This window comes from Talpa europaea, assembly GCF_964194135.1.
Source record: "Talpa europaea genome assembly, chromosome: 8".
Classification (NCBI taxonomy): Eukaryota; Metazoa; Chordata; class Mammalia; order Eulipotyphla; family Talpidae; genus Talpa; species Talpa europaea.
Window position 1 is genome coordinate 122,130,609 of NC_140075.1, and position 25,642 is coordinate 122,156,250.

Here is a 25,642-nt window from a genome sequence, read left to right on the forward strand (position 1 = left end):
TGGGCCCTGTGTGTTGGCATCCTGTACTGAGTCCTGACCCAAGCTTACCTAATAAAGAAAAATCACAGGCCCTTTGCAGAGACACAGCCGGCGCCCGGCTGCCTCCTCCCAGGCCCCACGCTCCCCGAGGGCGCGGGCAGTGGAGGTGCCTCGGTCCCCAGGAGAGAGCCCCTCGGAGCACAGGCACCCCCTGGGAGGCCCGTGGCCCCATCCACCACCCCGCCCGCAGCCGGGCAGGGGCCCATCACGGCCAGGGCCCTAACCGGCCTCGTGCCTTCTCCCGGGCCCCGCGAGGAGCACAGGGCCCACGGGACAGGCCCCTCGAAGCCCCTGGGCCGGGAACAAAAGACGCGGCTCTGTGGGAGGTCATGTCCTTTATTGCCCATCGGGGACCGCCAAGCGGGTCGCAGGTGTGCCCCTGCAGCGGGCGTGCAGGCCGCAGAGGCGCTGCGGACACTGGCGCTCAGCGGGCGGGGGAGAGCCGGGAAGCCGTGAGTAGGCCGGAGGGCGGCCTGCGGGAGGGGCGGCACAGCTGAGCCGCATCTGTACCTGTGGCCACAGGCCCCCCAGAGATCCCCCCTCCATGAGGGCGCCCCGGCTCAGGGCAGGGGGAGCGGCCAGGGCGCCCCACCGGAGACCCGGCCTTGCAGCGGGGTGCTGGGGCTGTGCAGGGTGCAGGCGCGGGCAGCCCCGCCCTCATGGGCCTGCAGGCCTGGCCTTCCGGGCGCAGGGCCCCTCCAGCAGGATCAGCTCCGCTCTGGCTGCGGAGGCCACCACGGGCACCCCACTCTCGCCCCCCTCCTCCTCCCCCCCCTCCTCCTCCTCGGGGGAGAAGCACTCTCGGGCATCGAAGAAGGTGACCGTCTCCTCCGGGGGGCTTGGCCCGGCCGGCCCGGCCGCGTCCCCTGGGGCGCTCTTGCTCTTCCTGCTCGGCGTGGAGAAGCCCAGCCTGGGGAGCCTGAACCAGCTCCCCCGCTCCTGCCTTTCGGGTGGCCCCGGCGGTGCCTGTGCTGCAGGGCCCCCCCGGCCAGCGCCCCCGGAGGCGGCACCGGACTCCTCCGTAGAGCTGAAGCCCAAGCTGGGGAACCAGAGCCTGAGCAGGCCGGCGGGTCTCCCGCTCGCCGCCAGCCCCCGCGGGGCCCCGGCCCCCCCGGCCCCCATGCTGTCCCCCGCGGGGGTCGCCGGGACCTCGGCCGGCTCCTCCTCAGAGCAGCTGTCTGCGCCCGGCAGGCCGGGGCGGAACTCGGGCCCGGGTGGCGCGAGCGCCGCTTCCTCGGGGCCGCAGGCGATGACCTCCAAGGGCTCCCCGGGGTCCGGCCTGACCGCAGCGGGGCCGGAGGAGGCGTCCTGCACAGCCGCCCCGGGCCCTGCGTCGGGAGGGCCTACGCCCAGGCCAGCCCGCGGCGGGGGCTCCGGGATCTTCACCTTGAGCAGGGAAAACCCGTAGGAAGGCGTCTGAAGCGGGGAGGCGGGGATCAGGGCCCCCCGCACCACGCAGGGGCCGGCGGCAGGGGGGCTGTGGTCCAGCGAGGGGAGCGCGGGGCTCCACCCCCAGGCGGCCCGGACCTGCGCTCTGACTGAGGACCCGGAGGCGTCGGAGGGCAGGTCCGGGTCCACAGGCTGCTGGGCGGGGGACCCCGCGCCTGCCTTCGGGGGGCTGGCACCCCGGCCCCCAGGGCTGTCCTGCCACAGGGTGACATCCACATGGCCATCCGGGCCCCTCGTGGGCCTCACCTCGGGGACGGAGACCACAGACCCGGGGCGGGGGGCGGGGCAGGTGAGCCCCGGTGCCCTCAGCTGGGGGAACGGGACCCCCTCCCCAGGCTCTCCCCGAGGGCCGGGGCTTCCTGCACCGCACGGGATGGGCGGCAGCTGCAGGACGGGGCCCTCGCCCTCGCCCACCCTGACCTCAGCAGCGGACACCCCTGCAGGGGGGAGGCGCTCGGGCGGGCCGGTGCTGTCCGCGGGCCGCCGCAGGACGTCGGCGTAGGAGGCCTTCTCGGCAGCGGCCTCAAGCGCCGGCCGACGCCCCACAGCGCAGATGCCCTGGCTCCCGGCTGCGAGGCCGGCGGGGGCGTCCCCTGCTCTGGCTGCAACCTCTGCGGGCAGCGGCCCCTGAGCCTCTCCCTGGGCCCCTGACCCAGCAGGCCCCGTGGAGGACCCCCGGCGGAGGCCTGGCAGACGGAAGCTGGGCATTTGAAACCAGCTGTCCCGTGAGTCTGCCCGGCTCTCTTCCACTGGGACAGGCCTCTCTGGGCTGTCCATGGGGGTGGTCACAGCGTCTCCAGGCCAGCCACAGGGCAGCAGGGGGTCAGCAGAAGAGCGGCGCCCACCCACAGCCTTGGAGGCAGAGGACACTTCCTTGAGTCCAGTTGATGGGCGGGTCTGGAGCAAAGGAAGGTCTGGACCCGCAGCGCCTGAGCCACAGATATCAGGGGCGGGCAGGTCCTCCCCCATTGGAGGGACGGCCTCTCTGGCAGTGCTGCCCACATCACCCAGCCCGCCTGCCCCTGTGGGCAGCCTCAAGCCAACCTGTACAGTCGGGAGGTCCACCTCCGCCAATGGCAGCTGAAAGCTAACATCCGGGGCCTTGACGTCTCCCTTAATGGACGTCAATGAGACGTCTACCTGGCCCTGGGGCAGGGACGCGTCCACCTCGACCAAGGGCTTCGCGGACTTGCCTAGGCCTGACACCCCGAAGGAGGGCATCTTGAGCTTGGGCATTTTGAACTTGCTGTCTCTGGAGGTCACCTCCGTGTCTCCCAGGCCCAGGTCCCCTTCCAGCGAGACTCCTGGTGCCTGGATGTCCACCTTTGAGCTGGCCATGGACATGTCCATGTCAGGGCCACTGACTGTCAACTTGGAACACTCCAAGTCCACACTAGCGCCCTTGATGTCCAACTGGGGTGATTTGAAGTCCACCTTGGGCATCTTGAAGCTGTCTGTCTTCACCTTGGGGAGGTGGCCCTTGAGTCCACCCCGCGTTTTGGGCTGGGTGAAGTCGCCTTCAGGCACATGGCCTTCGGGCAGCTTCATGGCGACCTGGACAGTCGGGACATACACCTCGGCCGAGGAGAGCTTAATGCTGATGTCTCCCTGCATCGATGGCAACGAGACTTCTGCCTGGCCATGGGGCAGGGACGTGTCCACCTCGACTGAGGCTTTCCCGGTCTTACCTGGGCCCGAAACCCCGAAGGAGGGCATCTTGAACTTGGGCATTTTGAACTTGCTGTCTCTGGAGGTTACTTCCATGTCTCCCAGGCCCACGTCCCCCTCCAATGAGATTCCTGGTGCCTGGATGTCCACCTGTGAGCTGGCCATGGACACGTCCATGTTGGGGTAACTGACCGTCACTTTGGGACCCTCCAAGTCCACACTAGGGTCCTTGATGTCTAACTGACCTGCCTTGAAGTCCACCTTGGGCATCTTGAAGCTGCCTGTCTTCACCTCGGGGAGGTGGCCCTTGAGTCCAGCGCCCATTTCAGGCTGGGCGACGTCTCCTTCGGGCACGTGGCCCTCGGGCAGCTTCACGGCGACCTGGACAGTCGGGACATCCACCTTGGCCGACGGCACCTTAATGCTGAGGTCTGGGGCCTTGATGTCTCCCTTAAAGGATGGCAATGATATGTCTGCATGGCCCTGGGGCAGGGACGCGTCCACCTCAACCGAAGCTTTCCTGGACTTGCCCGAGGTGGACACGCCAAAGGAGGGCATCTTGAGCTTGGGCATTTTGAACTTGCTGTCTCTGGAGGTCACCTCTGCGTCTCCCAGGCCCACGTCCCCCTCCAGTGAGACTCCTGGGGCTTGGATGTCCACCTCTGTACTGGCCATGGACACGTCCACATCGGGACAACTGACCATCACCTTGGGACCCTCCAAGTCCACACTGGGGCCCTTGATGTCTGACTGAGGTACCTGAAAGTCCACCTTGGGCATCTTGAGGCTGCCTGTCTCCACCTTGGGGAGGTGGCCCTTGAGTCCAGTGCCCATTTCGGGCTGGGCGAAGTCTCCTTCAGGCACCGGGCCCTCGGACAGCTTGCCGGCGACCTGGACAGTCGGGACATCCACCTTGGCTGAGGGCAGCTTTATGCTGACGTCTCCCTGCATCGATGGCAATGAGACGTCTGCCTGGCCAAGGGGGAGGGATGCGTCCACCTCGCCCGATGCTTTCCCAGTCTTGCCCGGGGCGGACACGCCGAAGGAGGGCATCTTGAACTTGGGCATTTTGAACTTGCTGTCTCTGGAGGTCCCCTCGGTGATTCCCAGGCCCACGTCCCCCTCCAGAGAGACTCCCGGTGCCTGGATGTCCACCTGTGAGCTGGCCACGGACACGTCCACCTCGGGGAAACTGACTATCACCTTGGGACTCTCCAGGTCCACACTCATGCCCTTGATGTCCAACTCGGGTGCCTTGAGGTCCACTTTGGGCATCTTGAGGCTGCTTGTCTTTACCTTGGGGAGGTGGCCCTTTAGCCCTGCGCCCATATCAGGCTGGGCAAAGTCTCCTTCGGGCACGTGGCCCTCGGGTAGCTTCACGGCGACCTGGACAGTCAGGACGTCCACCTCGGCTGAAGGCGGCTTAATGCTGAGGTCTGGGCCCTTGACATCTCCCTTGAAGGAAGGCAATGATATGTCTGCCTGGACCTTGGGCAAGGATGTGTCCACCTCGACTGAGGCCTTCCCGGACTTGCCCGGGGTGGACACGCCGAAGGAGGGCATCTTGAACTTGGGCATTTTGAACTTGCTGTCTCTGGGGGTCACCTCCGCGTCTCCCAGGCCCACATCCCCCTCCAGTGAGACTCCCGGTGCCTGGATGTCCACCTGTGAGCTGGCCATGGACATGTCCACTTCGGGGCAACTGACTGTCACCTTGGGACCCTCCATGTCAACACTCGTGCCCTTGATGTCCAACTCGGGTGACTTGAGGTCCACCTTGGGCATCTTGAAGCTGCCTGTCTTCACCTTGGGGAGGTGGCCCTTGAGTCCAGCGCCCATTTCAGGCTGGGCGACGTCTCCTTCGGGCACGTGGCCTTCGGGCAGCTTCACGGCGACCTGGACAGTCGGGACGTCCACCTTGGTCGACGGCAGCTTAATGCTGAGGTCTGGGGCCTTGATGTCTCCCTTAAAGGATGGCAATGATTTGTCTGCATGGCCCTGGGGCAGGGACGTGTCCACCTCAACCGAAGCCTTCCTGGACTTGCCCGGGGTGGACATGCCAAAGGAAGGCATCTTGAGCTTGGGCATTTTGAACTTGCTGTCTCTGGGGGTCACCTCCGCGTCTCCCAGGCCCACGTCCCCCTCCAGTGAGACTCCTGGTGCCTGGATGTCCACCTCTGTACAGGCCATGGACACGTCCACCTTGGGACAATTGACCGTCACCTTGGGACCCTCCAGGTCCACACTGGGGCCCTTGATGTCTGACTGAGGTACCTGGAAGTCCACCTTGGGCATCTTGAGGCTGCCCATCTTCACCTTGGGGAGGTGGCCTTTTAGCCCTGCACCCATTTCAGGCTGGGCGAAGTCTCCTTCGGGCACATGGCCCTTGGGTAGCTTCACGGCGACCTGGACAGTCGGGACGTCCACCTCGGCCGAAGGCGGCTTAATGCTGAGGTCTGGGGCCTTGACATCTCCCTTGAAGGAAGGCAATGATATGTCTGCCTGGACCTTGGGCAAGGATGTGTCCACCTCGACTGAGGCCTTCCCGGACTTGCCCGGGGTGGACACGCCGAAGGAGGGCATCTTGAACTTGGGCATTTTGAACTTGCTGTCTCTGGGGGTCACCTCTGCGTCTCCCAAGCCCACGTCCCCCTCCAGTGAGACTCCCGGTGCCTGGATGTCCACCTCTGAACTGGCCATGGACACGTCCACCTCAGGACAACTGATCGTCACCTTGGGACCCTCCAGGTCCATACTCGTGCCCTTGATGTCCAACTCAGGTGCCTTGAGGTCCACCTTGGGCATCTTGAGGCTGCCTGTCTTCACCTCGGGGAGGTGGCCCTTGAGTCCAGCGCCCATTTCCAGCTGGGAGAAGTCTCCTTCGGGCACCTGGCCCTCGGGTAGCTTAACATCCACCTGGACAGTTGGGTTGTCCATCTCAGCTTCAGGCAGCTTAATGCTGAGATCAGGGGCCTTGACTTCTCCCTTAATAGATGGCAACAAAACGTCTCTTTGCACCTTAGGCAAGGATGCGAACACCTCGACCGAGGCCTTCCCGGACTTGCCCAGGCCTGACACGCCAAAGGAGGGCATCTTAAACTTGGGCATTTTGAACTTGCTGTCTCTGGAGGTCACCTCCGCATCTCCCAGGCCCACATCCCCCTCCAGTGAGACTCCCGGTGCCTGGATGTCCACCTGTGTGCTGGCCATGGATACGTCGGAGCAAATGACCGTCATCTTGGGACCCTCCAGATCCACACTGGGGCTCTTGACATCCAACTGGGGTGCCCTGAGGTCCATCTTGGGCATCTTGAGGCTGCCTGTCTTCACCTTGGGGAGGTGGCCCTTGAGTCCGGTGCCCATTTCGGGCTGGGCGAAGTCTCCTTCGGGCACCGGGACCTCGGGCAGCTTCACATCGACCTGGACTGTCAAGATGTCCACTTCAGCCGAGGGCACCTTATTGCTGATGTCTCCCTGCGTTGACGGCAACGAGACTTCTGCCTGGCCACGGGGCAGGGATGCGTCCACCTTAACCAAGGCCTTCCTGGACTTGCCTGGGGCGGAAACGCCGAAGGAGGGCATCTTGAACTTGGGCATTTTGAACTTGCTGTCTCTGGAGGTCACCTCCGCGTCTCCCAGGCCCACGTCCGCCTCCAGTGAGACTCCTGGTGCCTGGATGTCCACCTGTGAGCTGGCCATGGACACGTCCACCTCGGGGCAACTGACTGTCACCTTGGGACCCTCCAGGTCCACACTTGCGCCCTTGATGTCCAACTCGGGTGCCTTGAGGTCCACCTTGGGCATCTTGAGGCTTCCTGTCTTCACCTTTGGCAGGTGGCCCTTGAGTCCAGCACCCATTACAGGCTGGGCAAAGTCTCCTTCAGGCACGTGGCCTTCGGGTAGCTTCATGGTGACCTGGATCGTCGGGATATCAACCTCGGCCGAAGGCAGCTTAATGCTGAGGTCCTGGGCCTTCACGCCTTCCTGTATGGATGGCCAAGAGACGTCTGCCTGACCTTGGGGCAGGGACGCGTCCACCTCGATCGAGGCCTTACCAGTCTTGCCCGGGCCCGACAAGCTGAAGGAGGGCGTCTTGAGCTTGGGCATTTTGAACTTGCTGTCTCTGGAGGTCACCTCCGCGTCTCCCAGGCCCACTTTCCCCTCCAGTGAGACACCCAGAGCCTGGGTGTCCACCTCTGTACTGGTCATGGACACGTCCACCTCGGGGCAACTGACTGTCACCTTGGGTCTCTCCAGATCCACACTGAGGCCCTTGATGCCTGACTGAGGTACCTGAAAGTCCATAATGGGCATCATGAGAGTGCCTGTCTTCACCTTGGGGAGGTGGCCCTTGAGTCCAGTGCCCATTTCGGGCTGGGCGAAGTCTCCTTCAGGCACCGGGCCCTCGGACAGCTTGCCGGAGACCTGGACAGTCGCAACATCCACCTCGGCTGAGGGCAGCTTAATGCTGACGTCTCCCTGCATCGATGGCAACAAGACGTCTCCCTGGCCGTGGGGCAGGGATGCGTCCACCTTGACTGAGGCTTTCCCAGTCTTGCCCGGGGTGGACACCTCGAAGGAGGGCATCTTGAACTTGGGCATTGTGAACTTGCTGTCTCTGGAGGTCACCTCCGTGACTCCCAGGCCCAGGTCCCGCTCTAGCAAGACTCCCGTTGCCTGGATGTCCTCCTGTGAGCTGGCCATGGACACATCCACGTCAGGGCAACTGACCGTCACCTTGGGACCCTCCAGGTCCACACTCACACCCTTGATGTCCAACTCGGGTGCCTTGAGGTCCACTTTGGGCATCTTGAGGCTACCCGTCTTCACCTTGGGGAGGTGGCCCTTTAGCCCTGCGTCCATTTCAGGCTGGGCAAAGTCTCCTTTGGGCACATGGCCCTCGGGCAACTTCACGGCGACCTGGACAGTCGGGACGTCCACCTCGGCCGAAGGCAGCTTAATGCTGAGGTCTGGGGCTTGGACATCTCCCTTAAAGGATGGCAACGACATGTCTGCCTGGAACTTAGGCAAGGATGTGTCCACCTCGACCGAGTCCTTCTCGAACATGCCTGGGGTGGACACCCCGAAGGAGGGCATCTTGAACTTGGGCATTTTGAACTTGCTGTCTCTGGAGGTCACCTCTGCATCTACCAGTCCCACGTCCCCCTCCAGTGAGACTCCCGGTGCCTGGATGTCCATCTGTGAGCTGGCCACGGACACATCCACCTCGGGGAAACAGACCATCACCTTGGGAGTCTCCAGGTCCACTCTCACGCCCTTGATGTCCAACTCGGGTGCCTTGAGGTCCACTTTGGGCATCTTGAGGCTGCCTGTCTTCACCTTGGGGAGGTGGCCCTTTAGCCCTGCGTCCATTTCAGGCTGGGCAAAGTCTCCTTTGGGCACATGGCCCTCGGGCAGCTTCACGGCGACCTGGACAGTCAGGATGTCCACCTCGGCCGAAGGCGGCTTAATGCTGAGGTCTGGGGCCTTGACATCTCCCTTGAAGGAAGGCAATGATATGTCTGCCTGCACCTTGGGCAAGGATGTGTCCACCTCGACTGAGGCCTTCCTGGACTTGCCCGGGGTGGACACGCCGAAGGAGGGCATCTTGAACTTGGGCATTTTGAACTTGCTGTCTCTGGGGGTCACCTCTGCGTCTCTCAGGCCCACGTCCCCCTCCAGTGAGACTCCTGGTGCCTGGATGTCCACCTGTGAGCTGGCCACGGACACATCCACCTCGGGGCAACTGACTGTCACCTTGGGACCCTCCATGTCAACACTCGTGCCCTTGATGTCCAACTCCGGTGCCTTGAGGTCCACCTTGGGCATCTTGAGGCTGCCTGTGTTCACCTCGGGGAGGTGGCCCTTGAGTCCAGTGCCCATTTCAGGCTGGGCGACGTCTCCTTCGGGTACGTGGCCCTCGGGCAGCTTCACGGCGACCTGGACAGTCGAGACATCCACCTTGTCCGAGGGCTGCTTAATACTGAGATCTGGGGCCTTGATGTCTCCCTTAAAGGACGGCAACGATACGTCTGCCTGGTCCTTGGGCAGGGACGCGTCCACCTCGACGGAGGCCTTACCAGTCTTTCCCTGGCCTGACACGCTGAAGGAGGGCATCTTGAACTTGGGCATTTTGAACTTGCTGTCTCTGGAGGTCACCTCCGCATCTACCAGTCCCATGTCCCCCTCCAGTGAGACTCCCGGTGCCTGGATGTCCACCTGTGAGCTGGCCATGGACACGTCCACCTCAGGGAAACTGACCATCACCTTGGGACTCTCCAGGTCCACTCTCACGCCCTTGATGTCCAACTCGGGTGCCTTGAGGTCCACTTTGGGCATCTTGAGGCTGCTTGTCTTTACCTTGGGGAGGTGGCCCTTTAACCCTGCGCCCATATCAGGTTGGGCGACGTCTCCTTCGGGCATGTGGCCCTCGGGTAGCTTCACGGCGACCTGGACAGTCGGGACGTCCACCTCGGCCGAAGGCGGCTTAATGCTGAGGTCTGGGGCCTTGACATCTCCCTTGAAGGAAGGCAATGATATGTCTGCCTGCACCTTGGGCAAGGATGTGTCCACCTCGACTGAGGCCTTCCCGGACTTGCCCGGGGTGGACACGCCGAAGGAGGGCATCTTGAACTTGGGCATTTTGAACTTGCTGTCTCTGGGGGTCACCTCCGCGTCTCCCAGGCCCACGTCCCCCTCCAGTGAGACTCCCGGTGCCTGGATGTCCACCTGTGAGCTGGCCATAGACACGTCCTCCGTGGGGCAACTGATCATTACCTTGGGACCCTCCAGGTCCACACTCGCGCCCTTGATGTCCAACTCGGGTGCCTTGAGGTCCACTTTGGGCATCTTGAAGCTGCCTGTCTTCACCTTGGGGAGGTGGCCCTTTAGCCCTGCGCCCATTTCAGGCTGGGCGATGTCTCCTTCGGGCACGTGGCCTTCAGGCAGCTTCACGGCGACCTGGACAGTCAGGATGTCCACCTCGGCCGAAGGCGGCTTAATGCTGAGGTCTGGGGCCTTGACATCTCCCTTGAAGGACGGCAATGATATGTCTGCCTGGACCTTGGGCAAGGATGTGTCCACCTCGACCGAGGCCTTCCCGGACTTGCCCGGGGTGGATACACCAAAGGAGGGCATCTTGAACTTGGGCATTTTGAACTTGCTGTCTCTGGAGGTCACCTCCGCGTCTCCGAGGCCCATGTCCCCCTCCAGTGAGACTCCTGGTGCCTGGATGTCCACCTCTGAACTGGCCATGGACAAGTCCACCTCAGGGCAACTGACTGTCACCTTGGGACCCTCCAGGTCCACACTCGTGCCCTTGATGTCCAACTCAGGTGCCTTGAGGTCCACCTTGGGCATCTTGAGGCTGCCTGTCTTCACCTCGGGGAGGTGGCCCTTGAGTCCAGCGCCCATTTCCAGCTGGGAGAAGTCTCCTTCGGGCACCTGGCCCTCGGGTAACTTAACATCGACCTGGATAGTTTGGTTGTCCATCTTGGCTGAAGGCAGCTTAATGCTGAGGTCGGTGGCCTTGTTGCCTCCCTGCCACGAGATGTCTGCCTGGCCCTGGGGCAGGGACACGTCTACCTCGACCGAGGCCTTCCCGGACTTGCCCGGGGTGGACACGCCGAAGGAGGGCATCTTGAACTTGGGCATTTTGATCTTGCTGTCTCTGGAGGTCACCTCCATGTCTCCCAGGCCCAGGTCTCCCCGTAGTGAGACTCTCGGCGCCTGGATGTCCACCTGTGAGCTGGCCATGGACACGTCCATGTCAGGGCAACTGCTCATCACCTTGGGACTCTCCAGGTCCACACTGGCACCTTGGACGTCCAACTTGGGTGCCTTGAGGTCCACCTTGGGTATCTTGAGGCTGTCTGTCTTCACCTTGGGGAGGTGGCCCTTGAGTCCAGCGCCCATTTCAGGCTGAGTGAAGTCTCCTTTGGGCACGTAGCCCTCGGGCAGCTTCACGGTGACCTGCACAGTTGAGTCCTCCATCTCGGCCGAGGGCAGCTTAATGCTGAGGTCGGGGTTCGTGACGACTCCCTTTATGGACGGCAATGAGATGTCTGTCTGGACCTTGGGCAGGGACGTGTCCACCTCAACCGATGCTTTCCCAGTCTTGCCTGAGGCTGACATCCCGAAGGAGGGCATCTTGAACTTGGGCATTTTGAACTTGCTGTCTCTGGAGATCCCCTCCTTGTCTCCCAGGCCCACGTCCCCCTCCAGTGAGACTCCTGGTGCCTGGATGTCCACCTCTGTACTGGCCATGGACACGTCCACCTCGGGACAACTGACCGTCACCTTGGGACCCTCCAAGTCCACACTGGGGACCTTGATGTCCACCTGGGGCACCTTGAAGTCCACCTTGGGCATCTTGAGGCTGCCTGTCTTCACCTTGGGCAGGTGGCCCTTGTGTCCAGCGCCCATTTCAGGCTGGGTGAACTTTCCTTTGGGCACGTGGCCCTCGGGCTGCTTCATGGCTTCCTGGACAGTCGGGTCGTCCACCTTAGCTGAAGGCAGCTTAATATTGAGGTCCGGGGCATTGATGCCTCCCTGCATGGGCGGCCACGAGACATCTGCCTGGCCCTGAGGCAGGGATGCATCCACCTCGACAGAGGCCTTCTCAGTCTTGCCGGGGGCCGACACGCCGAAGGAGGGCATCTTGAACTTAGGCATTTTAAACTTACTATCTCTGGAGGTCACCTCCGCGTCTCCCAGTCCCAGGTCCCCCTCCAGTGAGACTCCCGGTGCCTGGATGTCCACCTGTGTCCTGGCCATGGACATGTCCACGTCGGGGCAACTGACCGTCATCTTGGGACCCTCTAGATCCAGACTGGGACCCTTGACATCCAACTGGGGTGCCTTGAGCTCCACCTTCGGCATCTTGAGGCGGCCCGTCTTCACCTTGGGGAGGTGGCCCTCGAGTCCAGCGGTCATTTCAGGCTGGGCGACGTCTCCTTCGGGCACATGCCCCTCAGGCAGCTTCACGGCGACCTGGACAGTCGGGTCGTCCACCTCGGCCAATGGTGGCTGAATGCTGAGGTCCTGGGCGGTTTGTTTTTTGTGCCTGTGTTGGTGCCCATGCTCTGCCCGCTCACCGTGGCTGGACTTGCGCTCCTCCTCGGCTCCCTCCCTGGACTGCTGCTCTGTCCACACCCCAAAGGAGGGCATCTTCAGCCTGATGATGCTGACCTTGCTGTGTGTGGAAGCCTCGTCCGCCAGTCCCCGGACCACGTCCCCCCACTCCCTGGTGCCCACCTGCGCTGCGCCTTCACTCTGCGGCATCTTTCCCGCCGCTGGTGCCGCCCACCCTCCCTCAGCCTCTCCGGCCCCGTCTTTTGCCTCCTTGATCTTTGGTGCCTCTGACTGGGGCCGGTCGGGGTGTGAGCCCCGCATGTGCCCTGTGGCGTCCACCTGTGGGTGTGTGTCCTGCAGGGACAGCCGGGCTATCCCAGCCTCCAGCTCGCACACCCCCTCACTCGCGCTCACCCCCCCACGCCCTAGGGCCTGGGCTCCCCCAGTTTTCCCGCCTGGCATGGGGTCCCCCTGGCCTGTCTCTCCTCTGTCTGTGCCGAGGCTGCCAGGTGCCACCTGCTGCTGTGGGCCTGGCAGGGCCGTGGCTCGGGGTGCCCCTGGGGTCTCGCCCTCACCCCAGCCTCCCGAGTCCATCCTGGGGTCCCCCCAGCCCTCATCCCAGAGCCCTGCATCCTCCAGGAGCTGGGCGTGGGCCCCCTCCTCCCCGCCCCAGGCTGCCTTGCCTGCTGCCCCGCCGGGCGCATAGCTCCTCCCCATGCCCAGCCTGAGCCTCAGGCTCCGCAGCCGGCCCCCGGGGGGCCTCCCCACCGGGAGCGGAGCCTCTGAGCAGGGGTGCGTGGGCGACAGCTCCTGGGCCTCCGAGGAGCTGCGTGAGCGCCGGGGCCCCAGCTGGCGACTGCCCTTCCCGGGCTGGAACTTCGGCCAGGAGAGCCGCTCCTTCTGGGGCTGCCGGCCCCTGGCCCGATCCGGGCGCCCCAGCAGTCTGTCCTGGTCTGAGTCTGCCTCCAGCGTCTTCGCGGGCGTGCCTGGGGGGCCGTCAGGGGCCACCTGGAGCTGCAACGCAAGGGCAGGGGTCGGTCCACCGCAGGGCGGCGAGAGGCCGCTGGGGGCGGCAGGGGTGCAGGGGCCTCCAGAGCCAGGGCCCCTCACCTGCTTCTCGGTGCCTGCTGGGCCCTGCTGGGTGCCTCTGGACAGCTGGGCCTCGTCCTGTCGGGCCGGAAGTTTCCGTCTAATCTGGAACTGGACCCTGTAGGGCTCCGAGTACTGCAGGATCTTGAGCGCATCTTCATATTTGATGTCGTCGAAGAATATGGTGGCGCTGAGCAGCTGGTCCCCTGGCGTGGAGGGACCCTGGTTTAGCCCCCAGGGGGAGCACGAGGAAAGGGCCCGGCTCCTAGAGCCACCCCTAGGACGTCGTGGGGGGCAGGGTCGCCCGGGGTCACGTGAGATATTTTTCATTTGTTCCCAGAGCCTCAAGGGTCACCCAGAGGTCGTGTGTGCCCAGACCCCTCCCGGCCTCCCTTCCCGGTGGGCCCAGGGCCCGGGACTGGGGTGTCTGGCACCTTCTCTCAGGTTGAAGAGCTTGGCTGCCGAGGACCCCTTCAACACGTGCTTGACGAAGACGCCCCGGCTCCCGCCGCCGGCCACGCTGTAGCCGCTGGCCCCCGCCTCCGCCTTGGTCTCCAGCGTCACCTCCGGGGCGTCCTGCGCGGCCGTAGAGCACGAGGCCGTGGCGGCAGAACGTCCCCCACAGAGGACAGTCCCGGCTGCCCACCGCCCGCCACGCGGAGCCACGGGTTCCGGCCGTGTGCCGCTCGGGGATGAGCCAGCCGCAGGCAGCTCTGGGGGAGCTGCGCTTGGTGCCCCCCCGGGGTGACCCCTGCGCAATCAGGCCCCGTCCAGGACCAGCAGGCACGGGGAGCGGCCAGGGCAGGCCCGGCCCTCGTGCTGCTCCCCGCCCCGCCCCGCCCCAGTGTGGGCCCGGGGCAGCCGGCCAGACGCTGCGGAAATGCTGGGGCCGGGGCCTGGATCTGGCGGGGCCTCCAAGCGCCTGTCCTGCCACCACAGACCCGGCAGCCTGGGGCAGGGACCCTCCGGCGGGCGGCCGCGCCATCTAGAGGCTTCCGCGGCCTGAGCGGACGTGAGGGCCAGCCCCACACAGCTGAGGAGCAGCTCCCCGCCCGGCCGGGCTCCTGGGCACAGGGTGGAGAGTGCGGTGGCCGGCCGGGCGGCCCTGCACTCTGGGCCCTGGCCCGGGGCCTGCGCGGGGCCCACTCTGCTGCCCGCGCTGCCCAAACCCACCTCTGGGCTGCTCATCCTGGGAAATGCCCGAGACGCCCCTGACTCCCGTCGCCACCAGGACCTCCGTCTCCCCGAGGAGGCTGGCCCGCCCGGCGCGTCGCCCTGCAGCCACGGACAGAGGGGTCACTCACCTGCCCCCGGCGCAGGGGACCCTGGGAGGCCCGGAGACCTCGGCTCAGGCCCTGGCACCGCCGGCCCCTGCTGTGCAGGCGGGAGCGGAGCCGCAGGGGAACGGCTCAGCCCTGCCCAGCACTGGCTGTGTACAAGGCCAGGGCGCGGCGCCGGCGGGCGGGAGAGGGTAGCGGACAGCTGGGGAGCAGCAGGCCCCAGGGACCCCGTCTCTCGCGGGACCCGCCTGTCACGCGCACCCCCCGCCGCAGTGTTCCGGCCTGGCCGGCGGGGCCCCAAGGGGAGGGGTCGGCGAGGAGGCCGGTGGCCCGGCTGCAGGGGCTCCTCGCCCGGCCCCCCGCGGCCTCCATCGGGCGGGCTTACCGGGAGTCCAGAGCCGGCGCCCTCGGCCACGCACTCGTACACAGGAGAGGACCCCTGGGGCTGCGGCCGCACCAGCTCGCGCGCGGTCACCTGCCGGGAGGAGAGGACGGCGCTCAGCCCTCGGCCCTGCCCAGGCCTGGCCAGGAGGGCGGTCCCCCACTTACGGAGCGGTCCTCCTCCGCCTCCACGTCCGGCTCTTCCGGCTGCAGCTGCCGGCCAGTCCCTGCGGAGACAGGTGTCAGCAGAGCGCGGCGGGCAGCCGGGGCAGGGCCGCGGGGGGCTCCATCAGACGGACACCAGGGCGTGCGGAGTGTTGCGGGGACACAGGCGGCCGCACCCCGAGGCCAGCAGCCCTGGGTGGCCCCGAGGACCTGAGACGCCTGGCCTGCGACGGGAAATGACTCGCCCTGACCCTGACCCCGGCCCGGGCAGCCCTGGGCAGCTGCATCCCGCCCTCGCACAGGGGCACCGTGGCCGCCTCCGGCTCGAGCCAGGCCCCGACGTCCCCGCCACGCCTGCCGCCTGGACTGGGCTGTGCGAACCCCCGACCTCAGCCGTCAGCTGTGGACCCGTGCGGGCCGCCCTGCGGCCACCCTGGCGGAGCGTGCGCCCCATACCGCCCGGGCGGCTCCGTCCCCGGTGGCCGTGCCCCAGGCCACCGGGCAGCCCTTCAAGGCCCCGGCTGGTGCGGTAAGGGGCGCAGCTGGGCCCCTGCCTGGGCCGGGCTGTTGGGGGAGGGGCCGAGGGGCAAAGAAGCCTCTAAAGGCGGAGCAGGAGCCCCGTCCGCGACAAGCGGTGCTTGACCCGGCCGACCTGCGGCCTCACCCCCGTCCCCGCGTCCAGCCCAGCACCGCGGCTGGGCAGCACCCCTTTCTCCACGCCGCCCCGGCCACCCAGGCTGGGTTTCCCCGAGGCTTCTGGGGCAGGCTCGGCGCTAAGGAGCCGCGCTCCGCCGAGGGGAGCGGAGCCCGACACCACCCAAGCGCCCGCGGTGTCCACGCGTCCTGTGCTCCCCGAGGCCAGGAGCGTCCACTCCGGGGAGCCCCGGGGCAAGGCCGGGAGGCGACGGAGGCCGTGAAGCCGACCGCTCACGTTCAGCATAAAGGGGCTTGACATTCCACAAAACCTTGCCTGGAAGAAGGGAGACGGGACCTGCCTGGGGCTCAGGGGCAGGCTCGGCCCCGGGAGGCTGTTTGCAGCCGCTGTGGCCTGAGCTCCACCCCCGCCAGGGAGCTGCCCGCAGGCGCGGCCGACCCTCCCCTCCCCGCGGCTCCCCCAGCAGTGGGCGTCATCAGTCCACCTGTCCTGCTCCCCGCTCTGCCTCTGGTGGGTGCTCCCACCCCCGCACCTCCGGCCTGCACCCAGCCCTTGTGCGCATAAATAAATAAAATAAATCTTTGGAAAAAAAAAGGAAAAGGAAGAGAGCGGGGTTAGATCTGAAAGGAAAAGCAGGAAGGGTGGGCGCGCCCACTCAGGAGTCGGCGGTCACCGGGGAGACAGACGGCGGAGGGGACGGACGGCCAGGGACAGACGCGGGACAGACGGCTGCCGGCGCAGAGCTGCGGGGACGCCCGAGGACGCCGCGTCACAGCCGACCAGCTGGCGCCAGAGGTCACGCTCGAGGCCCGGCCACCCAGAAAGGACGCCGGGCCCCAGCCGCTCCGGCCAGCACGCGGGCGCCTTCCTCCCGCCCGGGCGCGGAGCTGAAGGCGGACGGAGAAGGGCGGCTCCCGCGGGGAGGGCCGCTGCCCCGGGACCAGCGCGTCCACCGGGGAAGGGCGTCCAGCCACTCTCAGGACTTGTACCTTTTTCGAGGGAAAACGTCCCGCGGCCACCCGACATCCAAAGGCTGCCAAACTGTGACTTGGATGGCTCCCAAGTCCCTAAGGAGCCCCGGAGGGGGCGCCCGTCGCCGCAGCGGGGAGCGGTGCCCAGCGGCTCTGGAGCTGGCGATGAAGCAGAGTCGCCAGCGCCCGGGGACGCAGCGGATCTCACAGCCTCCCCCGCCCTGGCAGCTGGGGCGCCGGCCCGGGCTGGCCATCGGACCTGGCTTCCCTGGACGGGGAGGACAGCCCCTCGCTGCCCAGGCGGGCCACCTCCGGCGAAGGGCAGTGCTCACCTCCCGCTCTGGTGTCTGGCCCGGAGGAGCCGCGGGCAGGGCCGGGAGGGGCGGGTCCCGCTGCGGCGGGGTGGGGAGCCCGGGGGCCTGTCCGGGAGCCTGCCCTCACACCAGCCGGGGCAGCGCAGCTGAGCCCACTCTCCTGGGCCTCGGGTTCCCGCCCTGTTCTGCCCATTCCCTCGCTCCCCATCCCGAGCGAGTGCCCCGCAGTCACCCATGAGGAATCGGAGGCTGGAAGGAGGGTAAGTCCCGGGGGTGCCCCGCCCCCTGAGCAGAGGCCCAGCCAGGCAGGGAGGACCTGGACCAAAGCCACTGGGGCGAGAGAAGCCCAAGAAGAGGGTACAGGCTGGCCCTGGGGCAGCGCCCACGGGGGCACATGGGGGCTGCCTCCCTTGACCCCGGGGGCGGGGCAGAGGGGGGCCCTGCGGGGCGCTCACGCTTCCCCCGAGTCGGGGTGGGCATCCTGAGAAGCTCCACCAGCCCAGAGGCCCAGCACCCCCCACCCCCAGAACCAGCCTCCGCCCCTGAGTCACAGGGCACCGGGTGCTGCTCTGGCAGGGCTGGGCGTTCCCCGCGCTGGGCAGAGGCCCCGCCAGACAGGCCTGGGGAGGGCCTGGACCACAGCCACTGGGACGAGGGACCCCCAGGAAGAGGGTACAGGCTGGACACAGCATTCTGGGAGGGCCCTGAGTTGAAGGTCCACCTGGTAGGGCAGGAACCCCCATATTTAAGAAACAGTACCCCAAATCTGTTCCAGGGCAGCCTTGTGGGTGTAAAGGGCTACACCCCAAATCTGTTCCAGGGAAGCCTCGTGGGTGTCAAGAACCAGGGAGGACAGGCTGACAACTGGGAGAGCAGACACACCCCAGGCTGGGATCTGAGGCAGGGCCCAGGCAGCCCGGGAGGCCAGCCCCAGCCTCAGGACCCCCGGGGCGGGCACCTGCAGGGCGGGTAGGGGGCAGGAGGGGGGCAGGCCGCGGCCTGGGCAGACAGCTGGGTGCTGCCGGGTGGTAGCAGACCCATGTCCCTTGCACCCCTCACACAGATCGGGGCTGCGCAGATAGCAGGAGGGCCCTGGGGCAGGAGGTGAGGGTGCCGGCCCCCCACCAGCCTCAGGCTGCACCATCCCGTGGGGGCCCAGGTCCTGAGAGTCTCAGCTCGGCCCAAGTGCTGGGGAGGGGGCCACGGCCAGGCTGGCCAGTCCTCGGCGTGACAGTGCTGGTGGAGGGAAGCCACAGAGCCCACTCCACAGGGGGGCTGTCCCGCGCCCCCAGGCCTCCCCGCTCACACCCAGAGCGCCCCACCCGGCGGTGCCGGTGGGAGGACCAGGAGAGGCTGGTACTGCGGGGGTGGCCTGGGCGGTGGCGGCCGGGGCCGAGGCGGGCAGAGGCCCCTGGTCCACACCGGTTGCGCCTACAGGACATGGACTATCCGGAGCGAGCGGGGACTGCGTGATCGAGGGGTGATGGCCCAGGGCAACCCCCACTCTCCCTGCCCACAGGGCCTGCGGCTGGCACCAAGGGGGCTCTGGGAGAGTCCAGAGGAGGCCCCGGGGCTGACTGTGCTTAAACAAGCTGGCTGTCTGGGCAGGTCAGCGAGGTCTGGAGGGCAGGATGGCCTGGCCCAGGACTCGGCCGTGCCGGGGCTCTGCAGAGGGGCCTGAGGGGCCCGGCACTGCCTGCCAGGGGTGTGCTCCGGTGTCCGCGGGGCAAGGGTAGCACGTGGGTCCCTCCCGCTCTAGCCCACGGCCTGGGAGGGGGCAGGAGCGGGTGCAGGCTGGCCCTGGGGCAGCGCCCACGGGGGCACACGGGGCGGCCTCGCCCCATCCTGGAACTTCACCGGTCTTGGGACTGGCAGACTCTCCAGAGCAACACCCGCAGCCAAGGGCCCAGCTCCCCAGGGGGCTCCGGGTGGCCCTCGCCGGCCCCTGCCCCGAGGCAGGGGACCGCCTGTCTGCCTGGGCCTGGGGCGGCTGCCGCCGGGGATTCCCATCACCCACCCTTCTCCTCACCCCCCACAGTCCCCGGCACAAACAGCCCAGAAGCCTCTCAGAGTCTGGCGGGGCCTCCCAGCTCCTCAGCTGCTGCCAGGCCAGGCCTCCTGCCCATGAGTGAGCTCAGCCAGGCTCCTCCACTTCCCTCCCCTGCCCGCCAGCCCTGCCAGCCCGGCCCCTGGCCCAGACACTGGCTCATGTCTCTGCGCACCAGGCGACCGTACACAGCGGGCACAGTCAATGCCCGTGCAGGGAGTAGAGGGGCAGGGCAGAGCTGCAGGGGAGACTGGACTCTCCCGAGGGCGACTGGCCTCTGTGCTGGGAGGGCAGCAGGTGTGTCCCCTGGGCCCTGTGCACCCACCACGGGCCCAGCCTAGCCCACCCACCCGGCCTAGCCCTGGGCTGCAGCAGCCCCTGCGCCCGCCTGAGGCCCTGCGGTGGGCAGCCCTCCCAGCCGCACGCACCCCCACGGGGGGCCCTCCAGGCCGCAGGCTCTGGTCTCGAGGGTCTGCCTGGCCCGGGACTGCGATGGCGCTTGTGCCCTGGCCATGGTGGATGGCTCGGCAGGCCGGGCAGCGCGGGGTCCAGGAGATGCTTCCACTCTGTGCCCCATCTGCCCCTGCTGCCCACCCCAGCCCCACAGACCTGCTGGGAGGGGAGGTGGGCAGCCGCCAGGCTGGGCCAGCGGGGCTCTGGCGCGGTGGGCACAGGGCGGGCAGCCTGTTCACCCAGCTCTCCAGGCGATGTGATCCCCAGAGTGAAGAGCCCTCAGCTTAGCAGGGTGGGCGGGGCCCGGACCCCGCCCCCTCAGCTTCTTGGCACTGGGGACCCGGCCCCACCCCAAGTGCCCCAGGCAGGGCTGTGACAGGATGAGGGAGGAACCGTCCCCGCCCGCCCCGCCCTGGGAAAGCACAGGTGGTCCACACCCCACAGGCCCTGCTGGGGTCCCTGCAGATATCCCAGGCACCCACCGGACACATCTGCTCCATCTGGGACCCCTGCGCCCCGGCAATGCGGCCCCTCGACACAGAGTCAGCTGCCCTGTGCAGCTGCCCACAGCATGAGGAGGCCCCAGGGCCAGGGCGGGCCGGCCAGGGGTTCAAATCCCCCAAGCCACCTGGTCCCAGAGCTCCGGCTGGCCACCTCTGCTGACCCTCACCCTGGACTGCCCCCCGCAGGACGGAGGGGGTGGACACAGCTCTGCAGGTGCGCAGGCCAGGGCAGGCCCTCTGGTGTGAGCCCAGCTAACTGCAGATCTCCCGCCCCACCCTGCACCCCACAGCTGATGGGGCGAGGCCCAGCTGGCCGTGGGCACCTGCACCCCACAAGCAGGCCTGAGCAGGCCCTGGGTGGGGTCAGGGAGGCCTGCCCTTTTTCCAGGGCGCGATGGGTGTCTGGGGGTCACTCCAGGTGGGGCCGGGGACTGTGGCCCAGTGGGGACTCCTGGGGCAGCCAAGGGCAGAAGGCACAGTAGGAGTCATGGGGGGCCGCCCCCATTAAAGAAGCCAGAAGTGGCCTAAGGTGGGGGCAGCAGGAGGATCCCAGTGGGTTGAGGCTCAGGGTGGGAGGCGGCCCCAGCACCCATACCCCCACCTGCCCAGAGTAAGAGGCCAGAGGTCTTGGGGGACCACCAGTCCGGCAGGACCACCAGTCCAGGACGGGGGCATCACCTTGGCCCCGCTGCCCCCCAACCTGAGGAGGATGCTAGCGGGAGCAGGGCTGCCACACCCCACCCCTCCAGAGTTTGGGGGCCCCAGCTGACCACTCTGCTGAGTGCTGCCCTCCACCTGCCAGCTCCCTGGCGCCCTGGCCCTTGGTCGGCCCCACCTCTCCAGCCAGAGGAAGGGGCACAGCCAGGCCCCACCCCGCCGCCCCGCACTGCCCTGCTCCCCCCAGGGATGCTGCCCCACACCCCGCCCCCAGGCCTCTGGGACTCCGAGCCCCTACACTGGCTGCTGGGCCCACCCCAGCCAGACCCCGCTTTCTCCCACACTGCCCAGCCAGTGCCACAGCCATCCCGGGGGAGGGACACTCTGGTCCCTGCCCAAGGGGGTGCTGCAGGCAGGGGGAGGCCGGGCTGTGGCACTGGGGCCTGGGGGGTGCCCCTGAAGGGATCCAGTCCTCCAGGGGCAGCCTGACTCCCCTCAGGGAGGGGCTCCGGCCCCAAGTGCACCCCCTCCCCGTGCCCAGCCCAGGCTGGGGGCCGAGGGCAGCAGGACGGTGGTAGCTGGGCCAGGGCCCTGCTGGGCACCTCCGTGGGCCCGGCCGGCCGCCAGTGACTGAGCTGCGAGGAGCGTTCCCAGGAGATGTGTCACCCGCGCCTCCCAAGCAGGCCTGGCGGGGACGGGCCGCCGCGGGGCCCACCGAGGGCCAGGGAGCAAGGGCATCCCGGGAGCCTGGAGCGTCCAGGGGCAGGAGGAACAGGGAGCCCCACCAGGGGTCCAGCCGCACGGCCGATCCCTCTCCTGGGTCCGCGCCCAGCCCACAGCCGGCCAGCCCCACCTTGCTGGGCCTTGCTGCCCCCGGAGGACTGGAGAGCCCGCCCTGACCCTGCCTCCAGCCAGCCGCCTGGCGCCCTGGTGTGATGTGCCTGCAGGAGTCCCCAAAACCTCTCTGGAGAGGGGCCGGGGCCTCCTACTCTCCCCCACCCTTGGGGCGAGCGCCTCCCCCAGTGGCCGTGGGGGGCGGGCAGAGAGCCCCTAGGCCCGCCCACACCATACCCCCGGCCTCCTGGGCCCAGCTCCATCTTTCCATTTTAGAAAGTGCTTCTGATTATTAAATATTTATCCCGCCAGGGCGGGCCTTAGGCTCCTGGCTGCTCTGGCTTCCAAAAAAAGAAAAACAGCACCTGGAGAATCCGCGGGCGGCTCAGGGCAACCGCACCCCAAGGCGGTGGCCCTAACCTGGGGAGGGCAGCCTTGGGCACGCAGCTGAGGTGCCCTGCACCCCTCAGACCTCAGCCCCACCGCCGGCCTCGTCCCCTCTCGGGGGCTGCCCTAGCCCCTTAGGAGCCCCTCCCCATGCCCTTGGAACACAGCCCTCCTCCCACCTGGCCTCCGCCCCAGCCTCTCCCCCACACGGCACCACCACCCCACTAGCGCCTTCCTACACCCCAGGCACAGCGACACCCCATCCCACCCCAAGATGCTCCCACCCGACAAGCCCACCCCAGGCCCCTTGCTAAGCTCTGCGCAGGCCAGACCCCCCAGGTCTCTTGGCTGTACTCTTTTCCCGGCGGAGTGGCCCTTCCTCCAGGAAGCCCTCCCTGCCTGCCTGCTCCCTAGGTTTTGCCGATGACAGAAGTGACCTGAGTCTGCCCTGTCCCCGCTGAGTGGATGGTGGTGGCCCCCGCTCTGTGGATGCACGGCCTCCCACGTCTCGGGTCCGGGACAGACAGAGGGTGGACAGATACCCCACGTCCGGGTCGGCCTGCTCCTGCCCCCACCCTGGCAGAGGACCCAGCTCGGGAGAGCGTGGCTTCTCACTCCTGCAGCGGGGGACAGGGCCCCAGTAGCCGGTGTCCCCCAACGGCCGGGGGTCCTCCTGCCCGGTGCCCCACCCCTAGGCAAGCCAACCCAGGCTCCCCCGGAAATACCCAGTCTGAGAAGTCAGAGTGGGCCCCCATCCAGGGGCTTCCCGGAAGAGGAGTCCGGCAACCTGCCAGACTGAGGTGGAGACGCTGCACGGGCATCGCTGCCCAGCACAGCCCCACGAGCCCCGGGGGCACAGCCCCCACCTCACCAAGCCTGAGGGCCCAGCCACGGGCTTGGCACAGCCCCCCATGCACTCTGCCCGCCCCTGCCCGCCCGGGGCCGGTGGGGCAGGGCCCATCTGTCTAGCAGGAAAGGAAGCAGGGTACTGGCCACGGCCTGCGAATCGGCCCCAGGAAAGCGCTTGGGGCACCAGGCCCAGGAGCCCGACTGCCCCTTGCACGCCGCGGGGCTGGGCCTGAGGAGCCGCCTGGGAGCCTGGGAGACCCCGGTCAGCACAGCGGCGGCTCCCAGGTCTGCTGTGTGCAGGCCCTGGCCAGGCGGCGCCCGACCGCAGGGCAGCTGTGCTCCTGCCGCCGGACGTCAGCCCGGTCCACGGCCCCGTGCTGCCCCAAGCTCACAGAAGGGGCGCCACCCCGTCCCGTTGGGAAAGGGGCCTGGGCCCCCACTGGGGAGCCCCAAACTCCCTTCATGGTGTGCTCCACACCTGGGATCTCCCTGGATCTGGGGGGCATCAGGGAAGGGGTGGGGCGCTCTGGTCAAGTGGGGGGCTCGTAGCGGTGAAGGTGGAGTGCACCCCACAGCCCAACCGCGGGCCCATGTGGCTCTGGGAAGGGATCTGCTGTCTGCGGCTGGCCGGGTGGGGGGAGCTGCGGCCTGTCCAGCGAACCTGTTGGTCCAGCTTGGGGGGAGTGCTCGTCGAGCTCCTGTCCCTCGCTGGGTCGCGCCTGAGGCGTGGGGCCTGGTGCGGGGGTCTGTTTCCAGACAGCTGTGGGGGGCGGGCTCCCTGCTGGGGCCACCGAGGGGCTGTCAGGAGGCTGGCGCCGGAGGATGGGTTTGGACTGGGTGGGGGTCTGCCCACCCTGGGTCTGCTCGGAGGGGACAGGCTGGAGAGCTGGGACCGGGCACTGGGGCGCCCCTGTCTGCCAGTGGGGTTTGGAGCCTGTGTCAGAACCCCAGAGGCTCTGATCCAGCAGGTCTCCCACGCAAGCCCAGGAGCCCTGGAGCCTGATTCCTGAGTGCAGCTGGTGGCCCCAGGGCTGGGAGCAGCCCCAGAAGTTGGGCGGGGGGGGGGGGGGTCGGGGGGGGGGGTGGGCGCGGGCTCTGCAGGCAGGGTGAGGAGAAGGCCCTGGGCCCTGCAGTTGGGGAGTCTGGGCGGGCGGCACTGAGCCAGGAAGGCGTCACTCATGGAGCTGGAGGCAGAGTAAGGCGCCCCAAGTCCTGCGGCCCCACTTTGGCCCTGTGGTGCGGCAGATGGGATGTGGGCTGGCCCCGGTGAGGAAGGGCTGGGCCCCCGACCCGTGCAGCCACCATTCTCCCACCTGCTGCCCAGGGCAGGGCAGGGCGCCTGGGCTCCCAACTGGGTGAGGGCGGCCACTGGGCAGTGGGGCCTTCACACCACACCTTTGGCCTCGGTCTTGGCGCTGGATGGACAAACGGGCCACAGGAGGGCCTGGGGGCTCCTGCTGAGGCAGGGGCGTGCCCAGGCCTGGCCACTCAACCTGCTGCATCAGGGTGGCCCCTCACCATCGATCACTCCTCCCCAAGGAGTAGGGTCCAGCCGCGCCAATGCAGCAAGGCCCCGCCCCCTGCGGGCAGCTGGCCTGGTGTCCAGGGTGTGGCCAGGCTGCAGCATTACTGACCTGCCGCAAAGTCTGCCCCTCCCCACCCACCCTCCCCCAGGCTGAGACAGTCCCCAGGCTCACCGCAGGGAGGGGCGGCGGAGAGGGGCTGCTGACACCTATGGTCAGAGCTGAGGGAGGGGCACTGATGCCCCTGGGGTCCCACCCACGGACAACACCCACCTTGCCCTCCTGGGCCTGAGGTCTGACCCCAGTCCAGTTCCTGATCAAGCCAGAGACCTGAGGTCCAGCCCCGCCCCAGCCAGCACCAAGCCAGAGGCCGGCCATGCCATGGGCTCAGCCCGGCCCAGCCCGGCAGTCTCCCGCCAAGGCCAATAGCCCTACCTCCTGGTCCAGTCAGCCACTGGCCCCCAAGCAGGTCGGAGGCCAGGCCATGCGGCAGGCCCCCAGGGTCCAGCCACACGTGCTGACCTCCCCGGTGGCCGCCTCCAGGGCCAAGACAAGCCCCGCGTCCCAAAGCAGGAGGCGGTGACAAGGGGGACGGGCGGGAGCGACCTGCGAGGCGGGGACAGGAGCGGGTGGCGGGGACAGGTGCAGGCGAGCGTGGGGAGGGAGGCGGGAGGGAGGCGGCAGACCCTCAGCAGCCGAGGCGCCCCAGCGCGGCCCCGGCCCCCCGCGGCCCCCGGCCCCCCCGGCCCCCCGAGGCGAGGGAGGGCTGCAGGCGGGGAGCGCACCGCTGCCGGGGGCTCCGGCCCAGGCGGGCAGCACCACGTGGAAACAGTCGCACATCGCGGCGGCGGCTTCGCGTCCCGGCGTCCCGGCCCGGCGGCCCCGCGGGCGCGCGCTCCCCGTCCGCTGCCGCCGGCGGCCGGGCTCGGACTGCGGGGCGTCCGCACCCCGACCCGCCGGGGCCCGCCCCGCCTCTGCGGACGCCGCGCGGCGCTGCGGCCTCAGTCAGCCCATTGGCCGCGCCCGCAGGCCCCGCCCCCGCCCCGCAGGCCCCGCCCCGGTCACCCCGCCCCGCAGGCCCCGCCCCTGGTCACCCCGCCCCGCAGGCCCCGCCCCGGTCACCCCCCCGTCCCGCAGGCCCCGCCCCGGTCACCCCCCCGCCCCGCAGGCCCCGCCCCGGTCACCCCCCCGCCCCGCAGGCCCCGCCCCTGGTCACCCCGCCCCGCAGGCCCCGCCCCGGTCACCCCCCCCGCCCCGCAGGCCTCGCCCCTGGTCACCCCGCCCCGCAGGCCCCGCCCCGGTCACC

General features: G+C 67.9%; 1 protein-coding gene across 1 annotated transcript; it reads right to left on the minus strand.

Moving 5' to 3' along the window:
- Window positions 1-696: 696 nt before the first annotated feature.
- On the minus strand, window positions 697-25,176 carry AHNAK2 (AHNAK nucleoprotein 2; the record flags this gene model as incomplete). Its single annotated transcript, XM_084240345.1, has 8 exons — window positions 697-13,242; window positions 13,339-13,523; window positions 13,752-13,893; window positions 14,491-14,592; window positions 14,983-15,072; window positions 15,147-15,205; window positions 24,772-24,942; window positions 25,122-25,176. 8 exons carry the CDS (start codon window positions 25,174-25,176, stop codon window positions 697-699), a joined length of 13,350 nt encoding a protein of 4,449 aa, XP_084096471.1.
- Between the last annotated feature and the right edge of the window lie 466 nt (window positions 25,177-25,642).